General features: G+C 48.4%; 1 protein-coding gene across 1 annotated transcript in view; it reads left to right on the top strand.

Moving 5' to 3' along the window:
• LOC142803099 (uncharacterized) overlaps positions 1-22,556 on the top strand; it is a 47,658-nt gene that overhangs the window by 16,587 nt on the left and 8,515 nt on the right. The window contains exon 3 of the mRNA XM_075888206.1: positions 11,010-11,064. Within this exon, the coding sequence (XP_075744321.1) occupies positions 11,010-11,064 (55 nt within the window). The remainder of the gene's footprint in view (positions 1-11,009; positions 11,065-22,556) is intronic.

Raw genomic sequence — 22,556 nt, 5'->3', positions numbered from 1 at the left:
AAATCGAGACAACTTCCGTTGCTTGACTTCACACCCGACGGACGTCATGGTGGCACTTTTTTCCCGCGATTTGCATGACCGGCTTTACCGACGGGGTGGACTGTCGGTGCCTTTTGAACTCAACCCTATTTACCTGCCTCATGCCTGAGCAGGCTATTTCTTGTTCACTCCTACAGAACTTTATTTACGCCGGGCTCTGTATTGCTGAAGTCAACAGTGCTATAATTCAAGAAGTTTCAACACATGGTGCCTTAGCTAAATCAGGCTAGAATTTCAAAATTCGCCGATGCCCTCTATAACGACATGAACAAATAAATGTTGCTGACTACTTCGTAATTAAGCCAAATAATTTATGATCAACAAATAATTGAAGAGATTGATAAGCTAACTTTAAAGCAATGATGAGTTAACCAAAAGATTGACGGAAACCAATCTTGTTGCGAAGGAACATGAATGTCATCAAGGTAAAAGCCAGCAATGAACGAACTATAAAAGAAAAAAATGTTTTGGCAACTGCATTGTTCGCAGGGCTCCTGTTCTGAAGCTGAAATGCCTTAATTTTATATGGATGTTATCTTGTTTTTCTTTTCCACTGTCTTCGTCAATCATAAGTGAGAGTGAGCTTCGGACACCTTCAATCTTGAGTGCTAGATCGATGGGCAACATATATATATATATATATATTATGCACACGTAGACTCCTCAGAATTATTAAAAAATTTCTCCGAGAGTCGCACCCGTTTTGGAAATTTTTTGAAGAGACAGAATTTATCTCGGACTTTTCGCACAAATGCGGGTAAGTAAAAAACTTGCCAATGACAACGCTGCTGGATATTATGATTAACAAGTCACACATTTCGCAAAGAACAAATTTTACTGCTTCCAGCCGCGATGTGACGTCATGAAAGTAACGTTTGTGTCTGTAGTCTCCACAAAATACTTCAAGTATTTCGCATCGAAAAAAAATTTGGCCACGTATCTGCATGTTAATCTGCAAATGTCGTTGAAAGGCGATAGTCTTGCGTGTGGATAGATAGAACAAAACATTTATTTGATGTTCTGCACCACAAAATCAGTTAATGTTATTCTGAAGGCGCTGCGTTAGAGTGCCTCGAGTGTGCAGCGGAGGCGAACGAGCGCATCAAGTCACGTCACACGTGAGACATGAACGCCATCTGGCAGTTTTCTTAGCAAACAAAGCGCGTGGCTCTGAGACGGGTGTGTGCGCCCATCTCAGAGGTGATAAGGTGTAGAACGCAAGACGATGGGTAGGTGCCACCACCGTCTCGTCTTAGCAAATTGTTGGAAACTCTCGCCTTTTCGTGCAAGCGTTGCATGGTCAGCGTAGCGTGATAAGCGCTACGGTCCCTAAAATTCCTCATGTATGCCTTTTTTTAGTAAAATACGCACATGCAGAATATACACGCGTTGTTATGGTGCTCTAGACATGCGCCATAATGGCTTTTTAATTGACAATTTCACAAGTATGAACGCTGAACCTTGAGCAGCAACATTGGTGGGCGCTGCAGATGGGGACGGCCGTTTCAAGTAACCAGTACCATGCGGTAATTTCGTTCACATGGAATGTTGCGAAACTGGTATGGTATGGCATGATTGCATGGCGAACGCAAGCGACCGACCCTCACATGGAAATCATGACATGCGGGGCGTGTAACAACATGACTACATGCCACGCTCATGATACGCTCGCAGCCGTTTCGCTAGCGTGACATATGACAAACTTTGTATTACAGTACGTGAATGGACGACGAAGGCATGTGACTGGTGCAAACATGATAATCATGAGATGCGTGTCATGTAACAACATGACTATATTGTCCCGATGAGTGTACCATCTGGAGGAAAGAAAGAAGTTTTGCGTGTCTCTTCTCGGCTCGAGAGCCAGCCACGACTGACGCATCGTCCTAGAGCTAGCTACCCGGTCGTTCAATATATCCCCCAGTACTTGTGACTCATCGTGACAAACTGGTGGAAGGTGCTGGGTAGTCCCACGGATGCTGCAGACCCCCCCAGGAAGCCGTAATACGAGTCCAGTGCCAGTCAATACTCCCGTGCATCGGACCAGCCGCCGAATCAGAGGATTGCCTCCGGAAGTCAGCGATACTGCTCCCACCACGTCAACAAACATGACCACCACTTCGGTACAAACCTTGCCAACCGGCACGGGAAGCACGTCGTCGAACCGATATACGTTCCATGGTACGGAGAGCGAAGACGTTGAGGACTGGTTGGCGGACTTCGAGCGTAGCCAACTTGAATCAGTGGGACGACGCGGCGAAACTTGGTCGTGTTTACTTCTATCTCGAAGACAGGGCTCGCACGTGGTATCAAAATTGAGAGGAGCAGCTGACGACGTGGCCCGAATTCTCTCGTAGCCTTCTGCAGACATATGCCAGCGCTGACCGCCATGAAAGAGCTGAACGAGCTATTCTTGCCCGCGTCCAGTCGCCAAACGAAACTGTGACCGCGTACGTCGAAGACATGACGCGTCTCTTCCGACGGGCAGATTCGAGAATGACGGAGGACAAGAAGTTGCGTCACTTGATGCGTGGTGTCAAGGACCAGCTTTTCGCCGGCCTCGTGCAAAGCCCTCCGAAGACTGTCGCGGAGTTCTTGTCTGAAGCCGTGACAATGGAAAAAATGCTACATCAGCTATCAAACCAATACGACAGGCAAGTCAGTGGCATGTCCACTGCTGACATTTTCGCCGCCACTGGGACCAGCAATGACTCCTTACGTGAACTCATCCGTAATATCGTACGTGAAGAGTTGCAAAAGGCTGGTGTAACACCTCATCCTACGGTTAGCTCTATTGCAACTGTCATCAAAGATGAGCTGCACCAGGCCCTCCGGGACACCTTGCCTCCTGATACAGCTGCGTCAGCTCCTGCTGAATACCACCGTAAGACAACCTACGCGGAAGCCTTGAAACACCCTGCTGCATCGCCGCCATTGTTCGTTCATCCTGTCCCTGCAGTTTCACTCGAGTAAGCGCAGCACATACCATACTGCGAAGGCACGTACACGCCACTGCCCCTGCCCTTTGTCCGTGGTGCTTCTGTTGCCCATCGTTCGGTGCAACCGGTCCAGTACATCGACGATCGGCACTCGTGTCCACGGAAGTCTGATGTCTGGAGCACACCCGATCACCGGCTTCTAAGCTTTCACTGCGGAGAAGCTGATCACTTGTACCGCCAGTGTCCTTATCGCCGTCTTGGGCTTCGCGGCTTCTCTGCGTACTCGCCCTCCCCCCCGTTACGATCAGAGACCACGCGACATCAAAAACTACCTCTCCCAGTAGCATGCACCACCGTCTGCCGGGCGCCAGTCGCGCTCGCCATCACCGAGGCGATTTTCATCAATATCCCAGCGGTATTCTACCGCACGATCTCCCAGCCTCTTCCGAGAAAACTAGCAGAAGCGACCTCTGGGGGCGGGGTCGCTGAACGTCGAAGCGCTGAAGACCTACTATTGACGCAGAACCGTACAGAAACTGGTCCGACATCACCTGCTGCTGCAAAGGATAGCCGGCTTTCACTCGACATAGCAGTAACAATTGATGGTTGTGTAGTTAATGCGTTAGTGGAAACCGGCGCAGACTATTCTATACTGAGCGGGAAACTGACAACACAGCTGAAGAAAGTAATCACGCCGTGGCATAACTCGCAGATTCGGACAGCTGGTGGCCATGTCGTAACTCCACTGGGCGCCTGCACAACTAGAGTACAGATTCAAGGGTACACATTCGTAGCAAGCTTCCTTTTTTCTACTTGAATGCCCTCGTGACGTCATTCTGGGAGTTGATTTTCCACAGGAAAATGGAGCTATCATTGATCTGCAAGAGCGCCGCGTCACGTTCTCAGCCCAGCGAGCAATCAACGTGCAGGATGACGAAATGCGTGTCGACGTACTCCGTATTTCTGAACAGAGCGTGACGCTTCCTCCTCGAGCCAGTGTTCTAGTCGACGTAACATGCTGTGGTTTGAGCGATGGCGATGTGGTGGCCGAGACAAATTTAGAACACCTCCTGCAGCAAGGCATATGTGTAGCGAGAAGTGTAATACACGTTCGCGACGGCTGATCTGAATTGCTCGTTACCAACTTTAGCAACGAGCATCGACACCTTTTCCGTGGCACTTCGATAGCGTTTGCCCACGAAGTAGCAAACGTAACCAACTGTCTCACGTCAGAGATAGTAGATAACGTAGACACATCAATGAGCAACATTGACATCAATCCTGATCTGTCCACCGATAAACATACTGCGCTGCGGGCGCTCTTGTTCGAGTACAGGTCTTCCTTCGCAAGTTGCTCAAAGATCCGCCAGACGTCCATCACTCAACACAAGATCATCACGTACGAGGACGCACGCCCAATACCCAGCACCTCCACCAGTTTGTCACGATGAGTCACAAGTAATGGGGGATATATTGAATGACCGGGTAGCTAGCTCTAGGACGATGCGTCAGTCGTGGCTGGCTCTCGAGCCGAGAAGAGACACGCAAAACTTCTTTCTTTCCTCCAGATGGTAGAGCCGCTCTTGCAGTCGACCCACTACGTGTGGGTGGCAATAAGCCACGCTCATGATGCGCTGGTGGCCGTTTTGCTATAGCTTCACATGTACCAAACTCGGTGTTACGTGACGCGAACGGATGACATATAGGTAAATGACACATCCAAACATGATAATCATGACATGCGTGTCATGTAACAACGTCGCTACATGCCACACTCATGATGCGCTCGCGGTCGTTTCACTAGCTTCAGTGCCAAATTTGGTATTACGTAGCGCCAATGGACGAGCAAGGTATGTGACTGGTGCAAACATGGTAATCATGAGATGCGTGTCATGGAAGAACATGACTACATGCCACAGTCAAGGCACCAATACATTTCGACGTGACGCGGTGCGCGTGTTCGCCGGCGTTCATTTCGTCGCGTCACGCCAGGCGCCGGCCCTGCCATATACACGCAGGCACGAGCCGCGCTGCGTTGATTTGACGCATGCGCGTTTCAGCGCGTCCGGCGTGCCTCGGGCACGAAAAGGAGACCCAGTGTTGTCTGGGTAACGCATCGGCATAGAGAAATCAAAAAAAGGTCTTTTTTCTATGGCATCGGCGCGAAATACAGCATGTCGCATTTCGCGCCGGTTGCCGTCGGGACGCTGGTCGCGCCGGACGCTGGTCGCGCCGGACGCTGGTCGCGCCGGGCGGCAAACTAAAGAGAGCTCGCCTTTTGCTAGAGCGTCGCTGCGCCCAGCGTGCGCACGCGTCAACGATACATTGGAGTATTGATTGATTGATATGTGGGGTTTAACGTCCCGAAACCACTATATGATTATGAGAGACGCCGTAGTGGAGGGCTCCGGAAATTTAGACCACCTGGGGTTCTTTAACGTGCACCCAAATCTGAGCACACGGGCCTACAACATTTCCGCCTCCATCGGAAATGCAGCCACCGCAGCTGGGATTCGAACCCGCGCCCTGCGGGTCAGCAGCCGAGTACCTTAGCCACTAGACCACCGCGGCGGGGCTACATTGGAGTATAATGGGCCCTTCATGATGCAATCGCGGCCGTTTTGCTAGCTTCACATATAACAAATTTGGTGTCACGTGAAGTCAATGGATGACAAAATATATAACTGGTGCAAACATGATAATCCTGACACGCGTGTCATGTAAGAACGCGAGAACATACCACTCTCGTAGCGTGTCGCGGCCGTATCGCTAGCTCCACATATACTAAATTTGGTATCACGGGACGTGAATAGATAAAGGTAAACGGCACATCCAAGCATGACAATCAAGACATGGAAATCATGTACGGCATCAATTGCCTCCACCTCGTAGCGTTGTACTGATTTTAGAGCGACATATCAATATTTCTCATTCGCGCTTCGCATAACATTGGTTCCCACTGTACGTGGGATCTGACTTTTTTTTTCTATGATAATGCCTACCTGCCTGAGATGTAGTAAAAAAGTATCGAACGCTTGGTCAGAAGAAATTTATTTCTTGATCAGCGGGTACAAAATCCGAATTTCCTTCAAAGCAGTTTCCTCTGCATTGCACACACCTCTCCCATCCCTTCCGCCATTGTTAAAACTGTTTCTCGAGCACGTATTTTGAAAAGTCATCAGCCAACCTGGAATATTCTGCATAATGTGTTTTCTTGAGTCGAATTAGTTTTCTTTGCTCAAAATTTTCACCTTGGGAAGCAGTCAAAAGTCACGCGACGCAATATCGTGCAGTACGGCGCCTGACGATTCGCAGGAATGCTGTGCTTGATACATAAGACGTTGAGGAAGGGGCAATGCGTTGCTAGGAGGCATTGACCTGCGAAGTTTTTTAGATGCGGAGCATCTAATACTCGAGGCTTGTAGTGCGGCGCCGTCCGCAAGCTTCCTCCTCCTTCTTCCGCCATCTGTGCATCCCTTCCTTTTCTACACACCGCGCGCGCTTCACTCCTCCACCATCTGTGCACCCTTCCTCCTCTACACACCGCGTGCGCTTCTCCTCTTCACGAACATTCGCTAGCTGTATAATGTAGCGCACATGCGCCGTCACGCTTCGAGAACATCGGCAGCTGACGCGCGCGCATGCGCGTTCGCTACGAGAACCTCGGCCGCTGACGCGCGCGCATGCGCCGTTGCGCTTCTCCCCCTTCTCGAACATTCGACAGCTGACAGTGCATGCGCCGTCGCGCTGTATATATACTCAAGGTCGGCGCTCGCTCGCTCAGTTGCCGCTCGTCGGTTGGTTTGTACGGCGCGTCGACGTCCAAGGTCGCGGTGAAATGAATTCCAATGAATCCACAAACACAGTGATCGACATCCCTTCGACCAGCGCCGCCCTTTCGCATACGTGTGTACGTGTTCACTCATTTAACACCCTCTCCTACAACCACGTTAACCAATTTAGCCATCGACCCAAGTAAGTCGCAATTTAACACCCCATTTCACAACCACGTTAACCAATTTAGCCATCGACCCAAGTAAGTCGCACTTTAACACCCCGTTAACCAATTATATGCTCCGCATCCTCCTCAGTGTTCCCCCGAGGGAAGCTGCCGGCAATTTTTTTTCGTTCACAGATCATATCGCTCGCGCCTCACATAATCGTAAAGTTTGGAAGTATAGTGATCCAACGCTTACTCACGGTGTACCTCGTTCGCAAGTTCTCGAACTGTGAGAAGACAAAAGTATACGTCGTTAGTCCGCGCTTGCGCAATGACATAAACCCACTTCGGCTTGTTGAGGGTCTGCCTGATCGCGGTTCGCTGTCCCCGATGTACGCCCATCGCTGAAGTGGTTGTGCAACTCTTTTATCCGAGAATTGCTCACTGCATCGTCACCGAAAGCCTGCTGAACCTCGCGAATGGCTTCCCCTTGGGTAACGTACCGAAACAGGATGCAGTATCGCTGTTATGTTGTTCAAATAATTTACCACTTGCCCGAATAGACCTGTCCCAGCCGGGGTTTGTTACACCGCGTCCTCTACATCGCTGTATGACGTAGCCGGCGCACGTGCAATGGAGGTAGTTGGCAAAACACCACCGCTGCTGGCTCAGCGTAGCACGGTGCTTCGCGAAAGTTTTATTTTTTTTCCCCTGTTGAACATTTTCTGCCATTTTACTGCTGCAAGGCGAGTTGTGATGCGATCGAGTCAAAGAACATATTAGTGTCTGCTAAACTGCGTGAAAAAAGTCTGTCATGCTGGCTGGCTGCTTAGCTAGGAGAAGTAGATCCACGTGGCGGTCTGTGCGAAGAATACCGGTATGGTTTTTGGAAATAGAACCACCTTAATTCTGGAGCATAGGGCGCGTTGAAAGTCGGTCATGATATAATCTCACATTTACAGACGGTGAAACAGACACAATTGTGTGTGGTGAGGGCTGTGTCAATAAAAATGCATCTTGTTTAAGAAAGCATCGGCGCTCACTGAGAGTAACAGCTAGGGCCAGTTGCAGTGACCGCAACGTAGAAACTAATTTGACGCGATGATCTGCGGGTGCGTTAATGTCAGCGTTGAGTATGTGAAAAAAAAGTATAATCTCCGGCTTGTACGCATGAACTCCAAGCATGTTTTAGCATTGCCCACGTTGCACGCATGCTTTGCATCAGTGAGTACGCAGACTCATTCAAGGTACTGCGTTTCAACGGAGATACCAAACGTCCTAATGGAAAACAGTGTATGTTCTTGTATGCCATGTTATTGTTAGCTTACCTTTACGGCTCCATCTCAATTAAGTGACAATGCACTCTCCAAGTTTGTGCATCAAGTCAAAATCAGCAAAGTATGTAAACGCGTTGTCGGCATAAGATACAGTGAAGTAACTGCGAAAAAAGATTTAGTACTTCGATTATCGCGTTTAATATTGCAAAAACTGCTCAGTGGGTGATGAGGAATGCCGTATGAGAAGCTTAATTGGCTTTAATTTTCACGGCATTGAATTTGTTAACCTCAACAAAACACACGGTAACATTGTTTCTTATTAAAGACGATAGTCTTTCTTGGGGACCTTCGACGGAAAAATTTTGGTCTGTCTGTACATTTGTCTGTTTATCTGCCCTAACGATACCTCAAACGGAACCGAACCCACCCCATTCGCAGCGCCCAACTATATTGCTCAAGGTTTAGCGTTCATAGTTGTGCGATTGTCAATTAAAAAGCAATTATTGCACATATCTGAGGCGCCATAACAACACTTCGAAGTTTTGTATGTCTGCCTTTATACTAGAAGAGGCACACAGAAATCTAAGGAATGTAGCGTTTTAGCGCGCTGCGCTGACAGTGCAACGCGATGCTCAAAAAGTTGTTTCCAACGCTTTGCTATGACGTCACGGAGGTAGCACCTGCCCGTCGCTTTGCGTTCTACACCTTATCACCTCCGAGACTGACGCGCATCTTTCTCCGTGGGCTGCTCGCCTTCGTTTTCGAAAATAACTGCCAGATGGCGCTTGTGTCTAACGTGCCTCGATGGGCTCATTCGCCTCCGCTACACGCTCGAGGCACTCTAACGCAGGGCCTCCACAATACACTGATTTTCTTGCGCGCAGAACGTCAAATAAACGTTCTGTACACTCTCTCCAGACGCAAGACTATCGTCTTTCGACTACATTTGCGGTGTAACATGCAGCTTTGGAACCATTTTTTTTTTCACTCATATGTCATGAGAATGTTGCACCGCATGTGGGAATTTAATCCGTGATCGATGACCTCGATCACAGAACCATGTGGCCACCAATGTCACAGCTATCAGATGGCAGTTGTTTATATCAGCCTAGTCCTCCTTTCCTTTATAGATCATGCTCATTCTGCTTAGTTTCCACCCATTGGGGGATTCCCACTCCATAATTGCTTTGCTCGCTGCCTCACTTAATGTTTGCTTAGCGTTTCGTCCTTATTTTTTATTGGCATAATTGGGATGGGTTCAGGGCCTGTCTATGCGCTATTAGTAACCCTTTTCTCTGCCCTTTCCCGCTCACGTTGTCCCAGTGGAACCACTGCGCTAATTGGTCTACCCGCATCTGGTATCGTGCATGCAGTGCTTTCTTGGTGTTTAAACTTTTCTGTCATTATTGTTTTCATATATTCCATTGCCTGATCCCCTTCTGGTCTGACCCCTCGAACTGTAGTTATAAATCTCCTTTTCATGCTTGCTTTATTACTCAGAGAATTGATATGGTTCCAAACTTCGCAGCTGCCTTTCTATCCTTTTTAGGGGTGAAGCTCCTTATAGCGGCACCCATTTGCCCCTCGTAGCCGTTGTAGTAGTGTGTAACAAGTATAACATTTTGACCCCCTTCAAGTCTGACCCCTCGAACTGTAGTTATAAATCTCTGTTTCATGCTTGCTTTATTATTCAGAGAATTAAAATATGGTTCCAAACTTCGTAGCTGTCTTTCTATCCTTTTTAGGGGTGAAGCTCCTTATGCGACACCCATTTGCCCCTCGTAGCCGTTGTAGTAGTGTGTAACAAGTATAACATTTTGACCTCCTAGGTAGAGCTGGTGAGAGATTTCTTCTGTGCGTTGTTGAGAAATAAAAGATAGTGCTCAATGTACATGTCAATGGCGTCTAAGGGGGAATGAGAGACAGGAGAGTTTGTCTTTTTAGTTAACGCGCACGCTGCGAATTTTTTATTGTTCAACAACCCACAGAAGACAAGAAAGGGTTGCTACGTTATACTCGCTGGGCGTAACCTCCTAAATTTTTGAAAGGTTTAGCGAGCATTGGGCCGCAGGGCCATGAATACAGTGAACTATAGTATATACCATGAACTCGAGGTGGTTAAAGGCGGGAAGTAGACACGAAGCGCAAGCCGTAAGAAAGTGTGCATGGGTCTCCTCTCGTTCAGTCCTTAGAATGTCCACTGGATGGCGGTGCTTCTATATGAGGAATATATGATGAAAAGATGCGAGATGGTGGTACTTGGAGTGTTGATTGATTGATTGATATTTGGGGTTTAACGTCCCAAAACCACTATATGATTATGAGAGACGCCGTAGTGGAGGGCTCCGTAAATTTAGACCACCTGGGGTTCATTAACGTGCGCCCGAATCTGAGCACACGGGCCTACAACATTTCCGCCTCAATCGGAAATGCAGCCACCGCAGCCGGGATTCGAACCCGCGCCCGGCGGGTCAGTAGCCTAGTACCTTAGCCACTAGTCCACCGCGGCGGGGCGTACTTGGATTGTTGAATAGGTGGAAGAACGGACACACAGGCAGATGCATGGATGGACGCACGGAGGCTGCACGGACGGATGGACGCATGGATGGACGCAGGAGCGGATGCATGGACGAAGGCAGAAACGGACGCACAGATGAACGTGCGGACGCATGAACAGACACACGCACGGACCGGTGGATGGACGCACGGGCGGCCACACAGACGCACGCATGGATGGACGAATGCTTCGCCCCACTCTCCATCATTCACCCCGTGGATATGCTGTCATTTTTTTAGCATCTGTGTTCCCTGTAGGCTTCCAGACGTCTTACTATGGCTCCCTTGACTTTCTCATTCCACCAGCCCATGGGTTTGTGTCTGCTTTTCCCGGTTGATTAGACTCGTACCATAGCAAGCTCTAATTCAAACAATCGAGTTAAATTTGTGTACGTGCACTCTGTTTTAGTAACCTCGGTGATTATTTTCTAAATCTCTTTAGTTGCTATTTTTTTTGTTTTTGTGAATAAATATTACCGTGTGCTGGCTCATAATGCCACCTTTCGAATTTTATTTCTTTTCCAAAACTCAGCTTGATACGTTTGTGATCACTACCCAAGATTCTGGACCCATATTCACCTATGTTCATCACCGCTAGCCGATCATACATCCCATGTGATATCATTGTGTAATCAATCGCCGACTGCAGCACTCCCACCTCCCATGTTATCTGCCGTTCACATTTCTTGGTAGTGTTGTAAATGACTAAATCATGCCTTTCACATATCAATTATAGCATTCTGCCTGTTGGGTCAGTATATCCATCCAGATTTGCTATGTTCGCATTCATATCTCCTAACATTATTACCTCGCACTCTTCTCCTAGCTCGTCATTGTCATTTGCTATGCACTGCACCATTTCTTGGTTTTCCTCACTGGCTTTTGCCCCTGTCCACAAGTATACAAAACCCAGGAGCGCCTTCAGTCCTGCCACTTTTCCTTTTAGCCATAAATGTTCCCTGCACTCCTGCTTGACCCTTTGCCAGTCTGTACTTTTATGAGTAAATGCCCCAATACCACCACCCCTTTCTGCTGTCTTCTGTTCTAGTAAAATATCCCCATGCGTGTTCCGCCTGATCGGACCTTGCATGACGTCATGGCACGGACTCCTTCAATCTTGCTGGCGCGCGTATACATACTGTTACGACCGGCCCTAGGGAACCAAGCAAGACGAGTTGGGGGGAGAACCGGTTCTTGACCGACGGTGTCGTCCACCCCCACCTCCCCATTCAGGCTCCTCCTCTCGCCGGGAGAACTCCGGAATCTGCTGTGCGTTCGTGACCATGTTTGGTAACATTTTAGGGCGCCGGGACCATATATGGACATCGTGTTAGGTTGTGCCACTCCATGTGTTGTGAGAGGTGTTTCCCCCTCTCTCGTGGCCGAGGTGCCGGGGACACCGTATTGGCTGACGATGCGGACAAGGCGCCCAGTGTCAACAACGTGGCGCTATAAAATGCCGAAGACGTTTTGTATCACTCTCACTCTTCTCTCTTTGGATCAGTTGATCACTTCTCCACATGTAAATAAATCTCTGTCGTTTGTTCGGGCGCCTTTTTCTCGCTGAATTGTTGGACGATGGATCCTGCGACGGGGCCAGCTACCGAAAACGAGACTGGCAGGACCCGGAGTCCCAACAACTGGATGGCAGCGGCGGGATGCTGATAACCCCGAAAGCGACCACAGGACGGAGTGAGCCCGAAGTCCAACAACGGGACGACAGGAGAAGGATGACACGAGCTCATCGACTTCCAGAGGGAATCGAACGGCACTTCTGAGAGGCACGACGCCGGATACATGACTGCGAACTGGGTGAGTGCCGGCTTTCTCTGTTAAATTTTACCAGGCATTTTAAAAGCTGGTAGAGAGGGGCTGTCTTGGTCATTGGGTTAACAGGTAACTTGCGTCAGGCAGAAATTGTGTGATAGCTTGGTTAAGCTGTTTCTGTCAGTGGCGTCAAGGTTAACAGTGGCAGGGCAGGATTCCGTATAAGAGCTTTTTGAAGCTTTATTTGTAGACTAAGTTAACGGAAAACTTGAGGCAAGACAGGAACCTAGAGCTCTCGTTGCCGTCAAGGTTAATTAGTTGCAGGACAGGAATCTTTGTGGAACAGAGACAGCGGTACTGGAGGCAGCCATGAATCTGAAATCCCTGCGAAAGTCCATGTTGTTGCTACTTGCAAGGGAGTTGAATCTGGAGGTGTCGGACTCTCAAAGAAAGCCAGAGCTGATAGAGGCGATTCTCGCATTGGGGGCGGAGGATGACGAGCTGTCAGAATGTGTCGAGGAGATTCAGGAGAGGCCAGCGGCAGAGGCCGAAAGAAAGGCGGCCGCGGCCGAGGCCGCAGAAGCCGAGGCAGATAAGATGCGATAGCACGAGCTTGAAATAAAGCGCCTCGAGCTAGAGATTAGCCATAATAGTAGAGCAGGAGGCAGCGAGGCATTCGGTACAGCAGAGCGGGTCAGGTTCAAAATGACGGACCTAATGAGATCGTACAAGCTAGGGGAGGACATTGGGCTGTTCCTCGTCAACTTTGAGAGAACTTGTGAAAGGCAAGGTTTCAGCCAGGATACATGGTCTCAACGCTTGTTGTCCCTACTTCCGGGGGAGGCCTCAGAAGTAATCGCGCGCCTCACGAAAGAGGAGGCTGACGAGTACAGTGAGGTAAAGTCGAGCCTTCTCAAGAAATACAGGTTGTCAGCGGAAGGTTTCAGACAAAAATTTCGCAACGCCGTAAAAGAGAACAATGATTCATACCCGGAGTTTGCTTACAAGTTAATGGCCAACATGGGGGAGTGGCTCAAAGAGCCAAAGGCGTATGGGAATCACGACAAGGTGCTCGAGTGTATCGGTCTGGAACAATTCTATCAAAGGTTACCAGAAAAGGTGAGGTTCTGGGTGCAGGATAGACCAGACGTGAACACCGTAACAAAAGCCGCAGAGCTCGCTGAAGAATTCGTTACGCGCCGCGCCCTCGGGGCAAGCAGCGAGCCAAAAAGGGAACAATTCCTACGGCCGAATAAGGCGCCGTTTAGAAAACAACCGACAAGTCTCGCACAAAAGGGTGAGGAAAACAATTCATCTAACCATGGGGCGTCGGCAGAGGCAAGCAAAAGGAAATTTGAGGCAAAAAAACCGGCGGCTTGTTTCAATTGCCACGAAACAGGGCACTTCGCGAAACATTGCCCGAAAGAAAAGGTGGCCTTTTTATCTATAAATGAAGCCGACGAGAACATGAAGTTGTTAGAGCCCTATATGTACGACCTTACCGTGAACGGCAAGCAGTGTCGGGTTCTTAGAGACTCCGCAGCCACTATGGACGTAGTTCATCCGTCCTTTGTTCAGTCCGGACAGTATTCAGGAGACTGTGCCTGGGTTAGACAAGCCGTAGAAGCAAACAGTCAGTGCCTCCCCGTAGCTAAAGTTGTCCTTAAAGGCGCATTTGGTACGTTGGAAACGGAAGCCGTGGTATCGCCATATCTACCCCCTCAGTATGCTTACTTATTTTCAAATAAGTCAGATCAAATGCTGAAGGAGAAAGGTCTAACGTTGGGAGAAGGCATAGTGCAGGCACTGACTAGATCGAAGGCACGTGTGCTGGCTGCGAGAGCAACATTCACTGAGGCAAACAAGCCTCAAATCGACAACGGGCCTGGTTGCGAGTTGGACACCACGGTAACAAATCGACTTGTGCGAGAACAGGCTGCAGAAGCCGTAGTCGCGGAGGCAACCATTCCTAAAGGCGACGTTAAACCTCCTCCCGAATTGGAAGGGGTCAATTACGCCTCGTTGACCGAGCAAATAGAAAATGCCGTTGCTCCCAAGCCGATTCCTGGTAGTACAGAGGATAGCACAGAGGGTGACACATTCCAGGTACTAGGAAATACAAAAGAGTTGTGTGTCATGCCAACTTCGGATAATTTCAGTCGGCCGCAGCAGGTGAGCCCCGCTTCATTAATAACCGAACAAAAAGGGGACCCGACGCTTAAGCACTTCCAGGACAGTTTGAAAGAGGGAATCGCCAAACGAAATGTGAGATTCCAAGAGAGGAGCGGCATACTCTATCGAAAATATCTAGATAGGCGAGGAGTAGAGTTTGACCAGGTAGTCGTACCTCAGGCGTATCGTCAGGATTTGCTTAGTTTGGTGCATGGAGAATCATGGTCAGGCCACTTAGGCGTAAAGAAGACGAAAAATCGTCTTTTACAGGAATACTACTGGCCTGGATGCTTTAAAGATGTAGAGAGGTTTGTAAAATCTTGCGATGTGTGTCAGCGAGTGGGTAAGCCGGGAGATAAGGCGAAATTTCCAATGAAGCTGGTACCCGTAATCACGAAGCCCTTTCGTCGGTTGGTAATTGACACAGTAGGTCCTTTGCCCAAGACAACTTCAGGCTACCGTCACATCCTGACCTTATTCTGCCCAGCTACTAAATTTCCAGAGGCGGTCCCGCTAAAAGAGCCAACTTCCGTGGAAGTAGTGAGCGCACTTCTGTCCGTGTTTGCCCGGGTAGGCTTTCCTGCCGAGATACAATCAGACCAGGGCGCCATTTTCACGAGTGCCTTAACGACAACCTTTCTAGAGCGGTGTGGCGTGAAATTATTGCATAGTTCAGTCTACCATCCGCAGTCGAACTCGATAGAGAAGCTTCACTCCGTGATGAAGCGAGTGTTAAGAGCCTTATGTTTTGAACGAAAAACTGACTGGGAAATGTGCTTACCTGCAGCGATGTTTGCACTAAGAACTGCACCACATGAGACAACAGGGTTTACGCCAGCGGAACTTGTTTACGGCCGCAGACTGTGGTCTCCTCTTCGTATGCTGAGAGAGTCGTGGGAAGGTCAGGGTGATGATCCTGTAGTAGTGGAATATGTCCTCACCTTATTGGATCGTCTAACAAAAGCCCAAGAAATGACCGAGAGGGCGATGACCAAAGCACAGCAGAAGGCTAAGCTTTACTACGATCGTACAGCTAAAGCGCGACACTTTGCTGTAGGAGAGAGGGTCATGTTGTTGAGGCCCTCCCAAAAGAATAAGCTTGAAGTGCAATGGGTCGGCCCGGCCGAGATTACTCGAAAATTGTCTGACACCAACTATGTGGTAAAATTACCAGGAAGTCGTAAGGTACACCAGGTGTATCATAGCAACTTACTCAAACCCTATAAAGAGAGGGAAGCCATCGTGAACATGACTTTAAATGTTCCGGAAAAGGTTCCGGCAGAAATTCCTGAATTAGCTCCCGAATCGGACGAAGTCCCGATCGAGAAAAGAGTTGAGGATTTAGTATCAAAGTCACAGCTGACAATGAAGCAGAAGCAGGAATTGCGCGGTCTTTTGACCGAGTTTCAGGACAGATTTGTAAGCGAGCCAGGCCGGAGATCCGTCCTCACTCATGATATAGAGCTTACCTCGTCGGAACCGGTAAGATCTAAGACGTATCGGGTGTCACCTCGCCGGCTTGAGCTAATAAAAGCAGAGGTTAACAGGATGCTAGAATTGGGCGTGATTGAGCCGTGTGAAAGTGATTACACTTCCCCGTTAATTCTTGTGGAGGTACCCGGCAAAGATCCGCGTCCTTGCGTAGACTATCGTAAGTTAAACCTCATCACCAAGGATCAGACATACCCAATTCCCCACATTGAGGATCCCCACATTGATGAGGCGTCGAGAGGGTAAGCAGCGCGGAATTTATCTCAACGCTAGACCTAGTGAGAGGTTACTGGCAGGTGCCGCTCACCGAGAGGGCGAGCCGGTATGCTGCATTTATTTCACCATTGGGGACATTCCGCCCTAAAGTGTTGAGTTTCGGCCTAAAGAACGCGCCTTACTGTTTTTCAATTTTAATGGATAAGGTTTTGCGGGGTCAAGAGGACTTCGCATTGCCTTACTTGGACGACGTCGCCGTGTTTTCCTCGTCCTCGCCAGAACACTTGGTGCATTTGAGAGCAGTACTGACACGCCTACGCGAAGCAGGTTTAACGGTAAAGGCGCCCAAGTGTCAGCTAGCACAAGCAGAGGTACTATATATCGGGCATGTTATCAGTCGAGGGCATCGCCGTCTCTCTGAAATGAAAGTGGCAGCTATCCGAGACTTTCCCCAGCCCCGAACGAAAACCGATATTCGGGCTTTTCTTGGAATAGCTGGTTACTATCGTAAGTACATCCCTAGATATTCCGACATTGCCAGCACTCTTACTGACGCGTTGCGCAAGACCGAGCCCCAAATGGTCGACTGGGATGAGGAGAAAGAAAAGGCTTTCCGCGTTTTGAAAGCGGCCTTGTCGAGCCAACCTTTGCTTAGTTCACCGGACTACTCCAGGCCTTTCATAGTCCAATGCGACGCTAGTGATAGAGGCATGGGGGCAGTTCTTAGTCAAAGGGATGAGGGGGGAGCATCCCGTCCTCTATGTTAGCCGGAAACTCACCCTTCGCGAGCAGGTTTACAGCGCTAGCGAAAAGGAATGTGCGTGCTTGGTTTGGGCAGTCCAGAAACTGGCTTGTTACATTGCCGGAAGCAAGTTCATTGTGGAAGTGGACCACTGTGCTCTCACCTGGCTACAGACCATGTCCTCTAAGAACGGCCACCTGCTGCGTTGGAGCCTCGTTTTGCAACAATATACGCTGGAAATACGCTACAAAAAGGGTGTACTCCATGGCAACGCTGATGGCTTAAGTCGATGCCATTGACGCGAGAGGATGTCTCGAGAACTCTGGCATTTTTTTCCTGACCTAGACAAGAGCTAGTGATTGTTTTTTTTACTCTTTTAGGTGTACTTGTTTGAAAACGTTGAAGACGCGGCTATCCAGGGTTTTGGGTTCGGTGTGCTTCCAGTGTTGTTGTTTTGTGTCACCTTAAAGTGTGAGTAACATTTTGAATAAATTGTGTATTTCCTTTAATATCAGTTAAAGGGGAAAATTGCCTGGTGGAGTTTGGCGGAATTGTCCGGCGCTCACCGGCTGAGTAGTTGTGTTTTCATGTGCGTATGTGATGTCTGTTGAGCCCACAATGAAGCAGGTGTTGCCCTCTACTTCATCAAAGATGGTCGTCACCAAACCGACTGCCGGCGCTGATCTCTCCGGACTGTGGCTGCAAACCTCAGCCCATCAAGATCTTCACCCCCCCCCCCCCCCCGCGCGAGAGACTGTTACGACCGGCCCTAGGGAACCAAGCAAGACGAGCTTGGGGGAGAACCGGTTCTTGACCGACGGTGTCATCCACCCCCACCTCCCCATTCAGGCTCCTATTCTCGCCGGGAGAACTCCGGAATCTGCTGTGCGTTCGTGACCATGTTTGGTAACATTTTAGGGCGCCGGGACCATATATGGACATCGTGTTAGGTTGTGCCACTCCATGTGTTGTGAGAGGTGTATCCCCCTCCCTCGTGGCAGGGGTGCCGGGGACACCGTATTGGCTGACGATGCGGACAAGGCGCTCAGTGTCAACAACGTGGCGCTATAAAATGCCGAAGACGTTTTGTATCACTCTCACTCTTCTCTCTTTGGATCAGTTGAACACTTCTCCACATGTAAATAAATCTCTGTCGTTTGTTCGGGCGCCTTTTTCTCGCTGAATTGTTGGACGATGGATCCTGCGACGGGGCCAGCTACCAAAAAAACGAGACCGGCAGGACCCGGAGTCCCAACAATACCAAGCGCTCGCTTCGAACGCCGTTGCGCTGCCGGCGTTCGTTTTTTGCTTGTCTCACGCTTAAAGTAAATGACGAATGCAGCATCGATGTTGTTTCTAATAAAACAATGAAAAACTACATTTTTTTCGGTAGAATCGCCAATGGTGCCTGCGCTCCAGCTTACACGCATTGATAAGGTTTAATGTGGTGTCGCGCTGCTTACTTCGAAGATGGGTTCGATTTTCTGCTACGGTAGCCGCACTCCGACGGGCGTAAACAGCAAGACGATGCATTGGCAGCAGGTTAAAAATTTGAGGTGACCACAATCACTCTGCAGCGTGCGTAGCAATCATGTCGCTCTTCTGTAACGTATACGACAGCGCACTTTCATTTCAGGTTGCGTTGTTCACGGGTGATTCCTTTAAAAAGATGTTAATGTTGCTTGAAGTGTTTTTTTCTTCTGTGCGCGCATGCTTAAGGTAGTATTTAGTGTCGCGAAATATCCCAAATGCGGTCGCCTGAGAATACCGCCGCAGCTGTTGCGTTAAATTTTCTTGCGTGTAGTTGCTCACATTTCATCACGTCATTTAGTTTCATGTTTGGGGGGATGATTTCGGCGTTCCGTTTCACTAGAAAAAAGGGTTGAGGTTAGTTGCAGAAACTGATACTCATTTCAGATAGTGTCCACGCGCAACATCCAAGCAGCTGTGCTGTCACACTTGTGAGTACCAGTTTAGACAGCCACCTGACGAATAAATTTTTTCCAGGGTCGATTACCCCGGAGCAGCATCAAACTGTATTTGAACATGACGTGCGAGACCAATCGTTGCTTCACTGAGGCAAAGGGTGTTTCATTATCACGTGGACCACGAAGCGGTGTGCACCATTGAAGCGGTTCATTTTGACCTTCTGGCGTTTGTTTTGCGAACAGCTGCCATCAGTATAGTGCTCTTACGTGAAGTGAACATTACCGTTTGTGACGTGGTGGTAGATCGTGTCAGCTGTTCATGTGAATCAGGACATGCGACGGCGTAACCCTGACGGCTGTTGAGAAAAAATCTGTACATGAGATTGGAGCTTACCGACTTCTCAGGATTCCGGGAACCATTATGCGGTTTGCAGCGTTACTTTTTTTCTCACAATTATAAATGATTGTGTACGAAATACAGATTGATCGAAAGTCTCCTGCATCCTAAAGCAGAATTCTGTCTCATGAGCTACATTATTTGCAGAGGCAGACACAACTTGCACCGTGAATAGCAATACTGCGAGTAAACTGAAAACGCCCTAATTTACTACTTCGACATAAATGTTTAAAATTGCATAGCCTACGCCAAGCTGTGTTGAAGTCAGACCCATTACGCACGAACATTTTCTTAGCATTGATTTCGTCGAGTACGTGCATGGTGAAGACAACTAATGTCTCGCTGTCCTGACCCTTCATTTACAAAGTGGATACATACTTTGTGCAGCTTAGTTAACTTTCAACAGCAATAAATACCTTTACTTTGCACCTTTAGTAATCTACTACTCGACATTGAGAAGAAATCACCACCGTATCGCTGCTGCTGTTGGTGGTAGGGGTTAAAAGAGGAAGAAGACCATTAATTTCTGCAGCCCGGTTGGGAGCACGCGCTCCCATCCCCCTCTGTGGGTGAGCGCCATCCATCAGAGGTCAGCAGCATCATCATCAGCATCAGCACGGCGCAGTGCCAGCGGGTGCACGGCGGGCTCGGAACGAAGCGACCGCCGGCATGCGTTGGCGGCGGAGCAGGCAAGTACGTGCCGCGACGTCAATTCACCGCGACTGCAGCGACGCCAGTGTTCGTTCTCGGGGCTATTCGAAAATTCATAGAGAAATAAAATGAAAATGGCTTGCACCAGACGAGGTGAATTTATGTATGACAACTTTTTCAAATAAAGGTAATGTGCCACAGGATAACCCAATGACAATGCGCATTTTTAAGTTAGCTGCAACAAAAATTCACAGCAAAAAACTTTTCGCTAGCAAGATAGTAAACAGGAACGTATTGGTAGGCTATAATAGGTATAGAAGCCACGCAAAGTTCAGCGATGCGCTTCGCCTGGTATAGCGCTTGGGATTGGTCATTAGTATGGCTGGACGGCTCAGTGCTCTCCCATAGTTGAGTACGAAGTACTCGAAATTGTGGAACATTTCTTTTTAAACACAGTGCTAGGTTGTCCTTTGCACACGCTGTTAGCCCAACAGGATGGCTTCACGCTCTCTCATTGTAAATTACTAAGAACTCTAATTTAGTAACTTCTTTTGCTACACAAATAGGCTCGTCAAGTGTGAGGCTCACGGGTCCTTCCTTAGTAGAGTACGAAGTACTCACAATCGTTGACCACTTTTTTTTTCAAACGCAGCTTTATCAAGTGTGAGGCCCGCGGTACGGCTTCAAGCTCTCCCATATTTGAGACCAAGTATTCTACATCGTTACCCACTTTTTCTCTACACGCTTAGCGTTGTGCTGAGGACAGCTTACAGCTCTATATAAAAAGTGGCTACTCGAGCTTTTTTGCGGCCCAGCAAGAAAGAGTCTGACCAACCACTAGATGGCATGCCTATGCTCGCTTCTACTCCGCTCTACATTGTATCCCGCCGAAGACGTTTCATTCATTATCATAAATATCAGTAAAGTCTGACAAGAGAGAGATGTTTTTCTGCATTTGTATTGCCCGAGAGGTACACATTCATGTGGTTTAGACGTGCGGTACATGTGTTCACTTTCTGGAAGCATGGGTGTGTAGCCTGGTGATAAAGACACTCACTTTCGAACTGTGAGGGTACGGGTTCAAATCCCAGCGTCGGAAAAAAATATTTTCTCATTTTATTTGCACTGAAGACATTATCGGGTCTGACCGGTCACTCGTGACGCTAAAAGCATCGCAGTAGCTGGGCCACAGGGCCCTACGGGAGTGTCTGCTCTTTATGTAAGTATGTTTCTCTATGCTGCTCTTTCATATAAAAGAGTACATCCAACTCTAAAATCGCCGAACAGTTGTTCTTTACATATTAGGATGGCTTAATGCTCTCAATAGTAGAGTACTACGTGCGCTAAACCATTAAACAATTTTTCTAAACACATTTTTCAATCGGGACGGCTTACTGCTCTCCCATGTAATGAGTAAGGGGATTACTCGCAATTGCAGAAACACATGTAAGCACGCTGCATCGTGTACGTCCGTTGGTAGGGTGCGCATAACACCGCAAATAACTAATTTTAAGGGCGAAGCTTCTCAAGCCGTAGGTCGTGCGTCCGCGATGTACGTAGTAGTAGTAGCAATACGTAGTAGTCGTAGGCAGTCACCTCCACGGCCGGACTCGAGAAGCTGCATACGCGCACTCATTTGAATTGAGCAGGAAGCCCGCGCACGTTAATCGTATATAAAAAGATAGTTGTTTCTCATGAAACAACGTACAGAGACGAGTATCAATGACTCCAATAAAATTTGCTTTGAATTTGATACTTACTAAAAAATCACAGCATACCCACGGTGTGCATGATGATGAGTGGGGCGAAGCGTCCGTCCATGCATCTGTCTGTCTGTCCGTCCTTCCATCGATCTAGTGAACACTCCAAGTACCGCAATCTCACACATTTCCATCATATATTCAGCATATAGAAGTACCGCCATCCAGCGGATAATCCAAGGACTAAACGAGAGGTGGCACTCATGCATTTCCTTACGGCCTGCGCTTCGTGTCTACTTCCCAACTTTCACCTCCTCTAATTGATTGCTATATACTAGTTCACTATATTCATAGCACTGCGGCCCAACCCTCGCTAAACCTTGCTAAAACCAAGGAGGTTACGCCCAGCGAGTTTCACGTGGCAACCCTTTCTGGTCAGATAGTGCTTAAAGTGCGTCCTTCTCATACTAGTTTTTCTAGTAAGCATCAAATTGAAGGTAAGTATAACTGGAAATTAAGTCAGCAATACTCGTCTCTGTAAGATATTTCGTCAGAAACAATTATATTTTTTGTTTATGAATAATGTGCATTTCCTCCTCAAATGAAAAGGGTGTGCACGTGCTGCCTACTACTACTTTTACTACATACATACATACATACATACATACATACATACATACATACATACATACATACATACATACATACATACATACATACATACATACATACATACATACA

The sequence above is a fragment of the Rhipicephalus microplus genome, chromosome 3, assembly GCF_043290135.1.
Source record: "Rhipicephalus microplus isolate Deutch F79 chromosome 3, USDA_Rmic, whole genome shotgun sequence".
Classification (NCBI taxonomy): domain Eukaryota; kingdom Metazoa; phylum Arthropoda; class Arachnida; order Ixodida; family Ixodidae; genus Rhipicephalus; species Rhipicephalus microplus.
The sequence above is the reverse complement of the archived record's forward strand: the minus strand, read 5'-3'. Positions and strand labels throughout refer to the sequence as shown.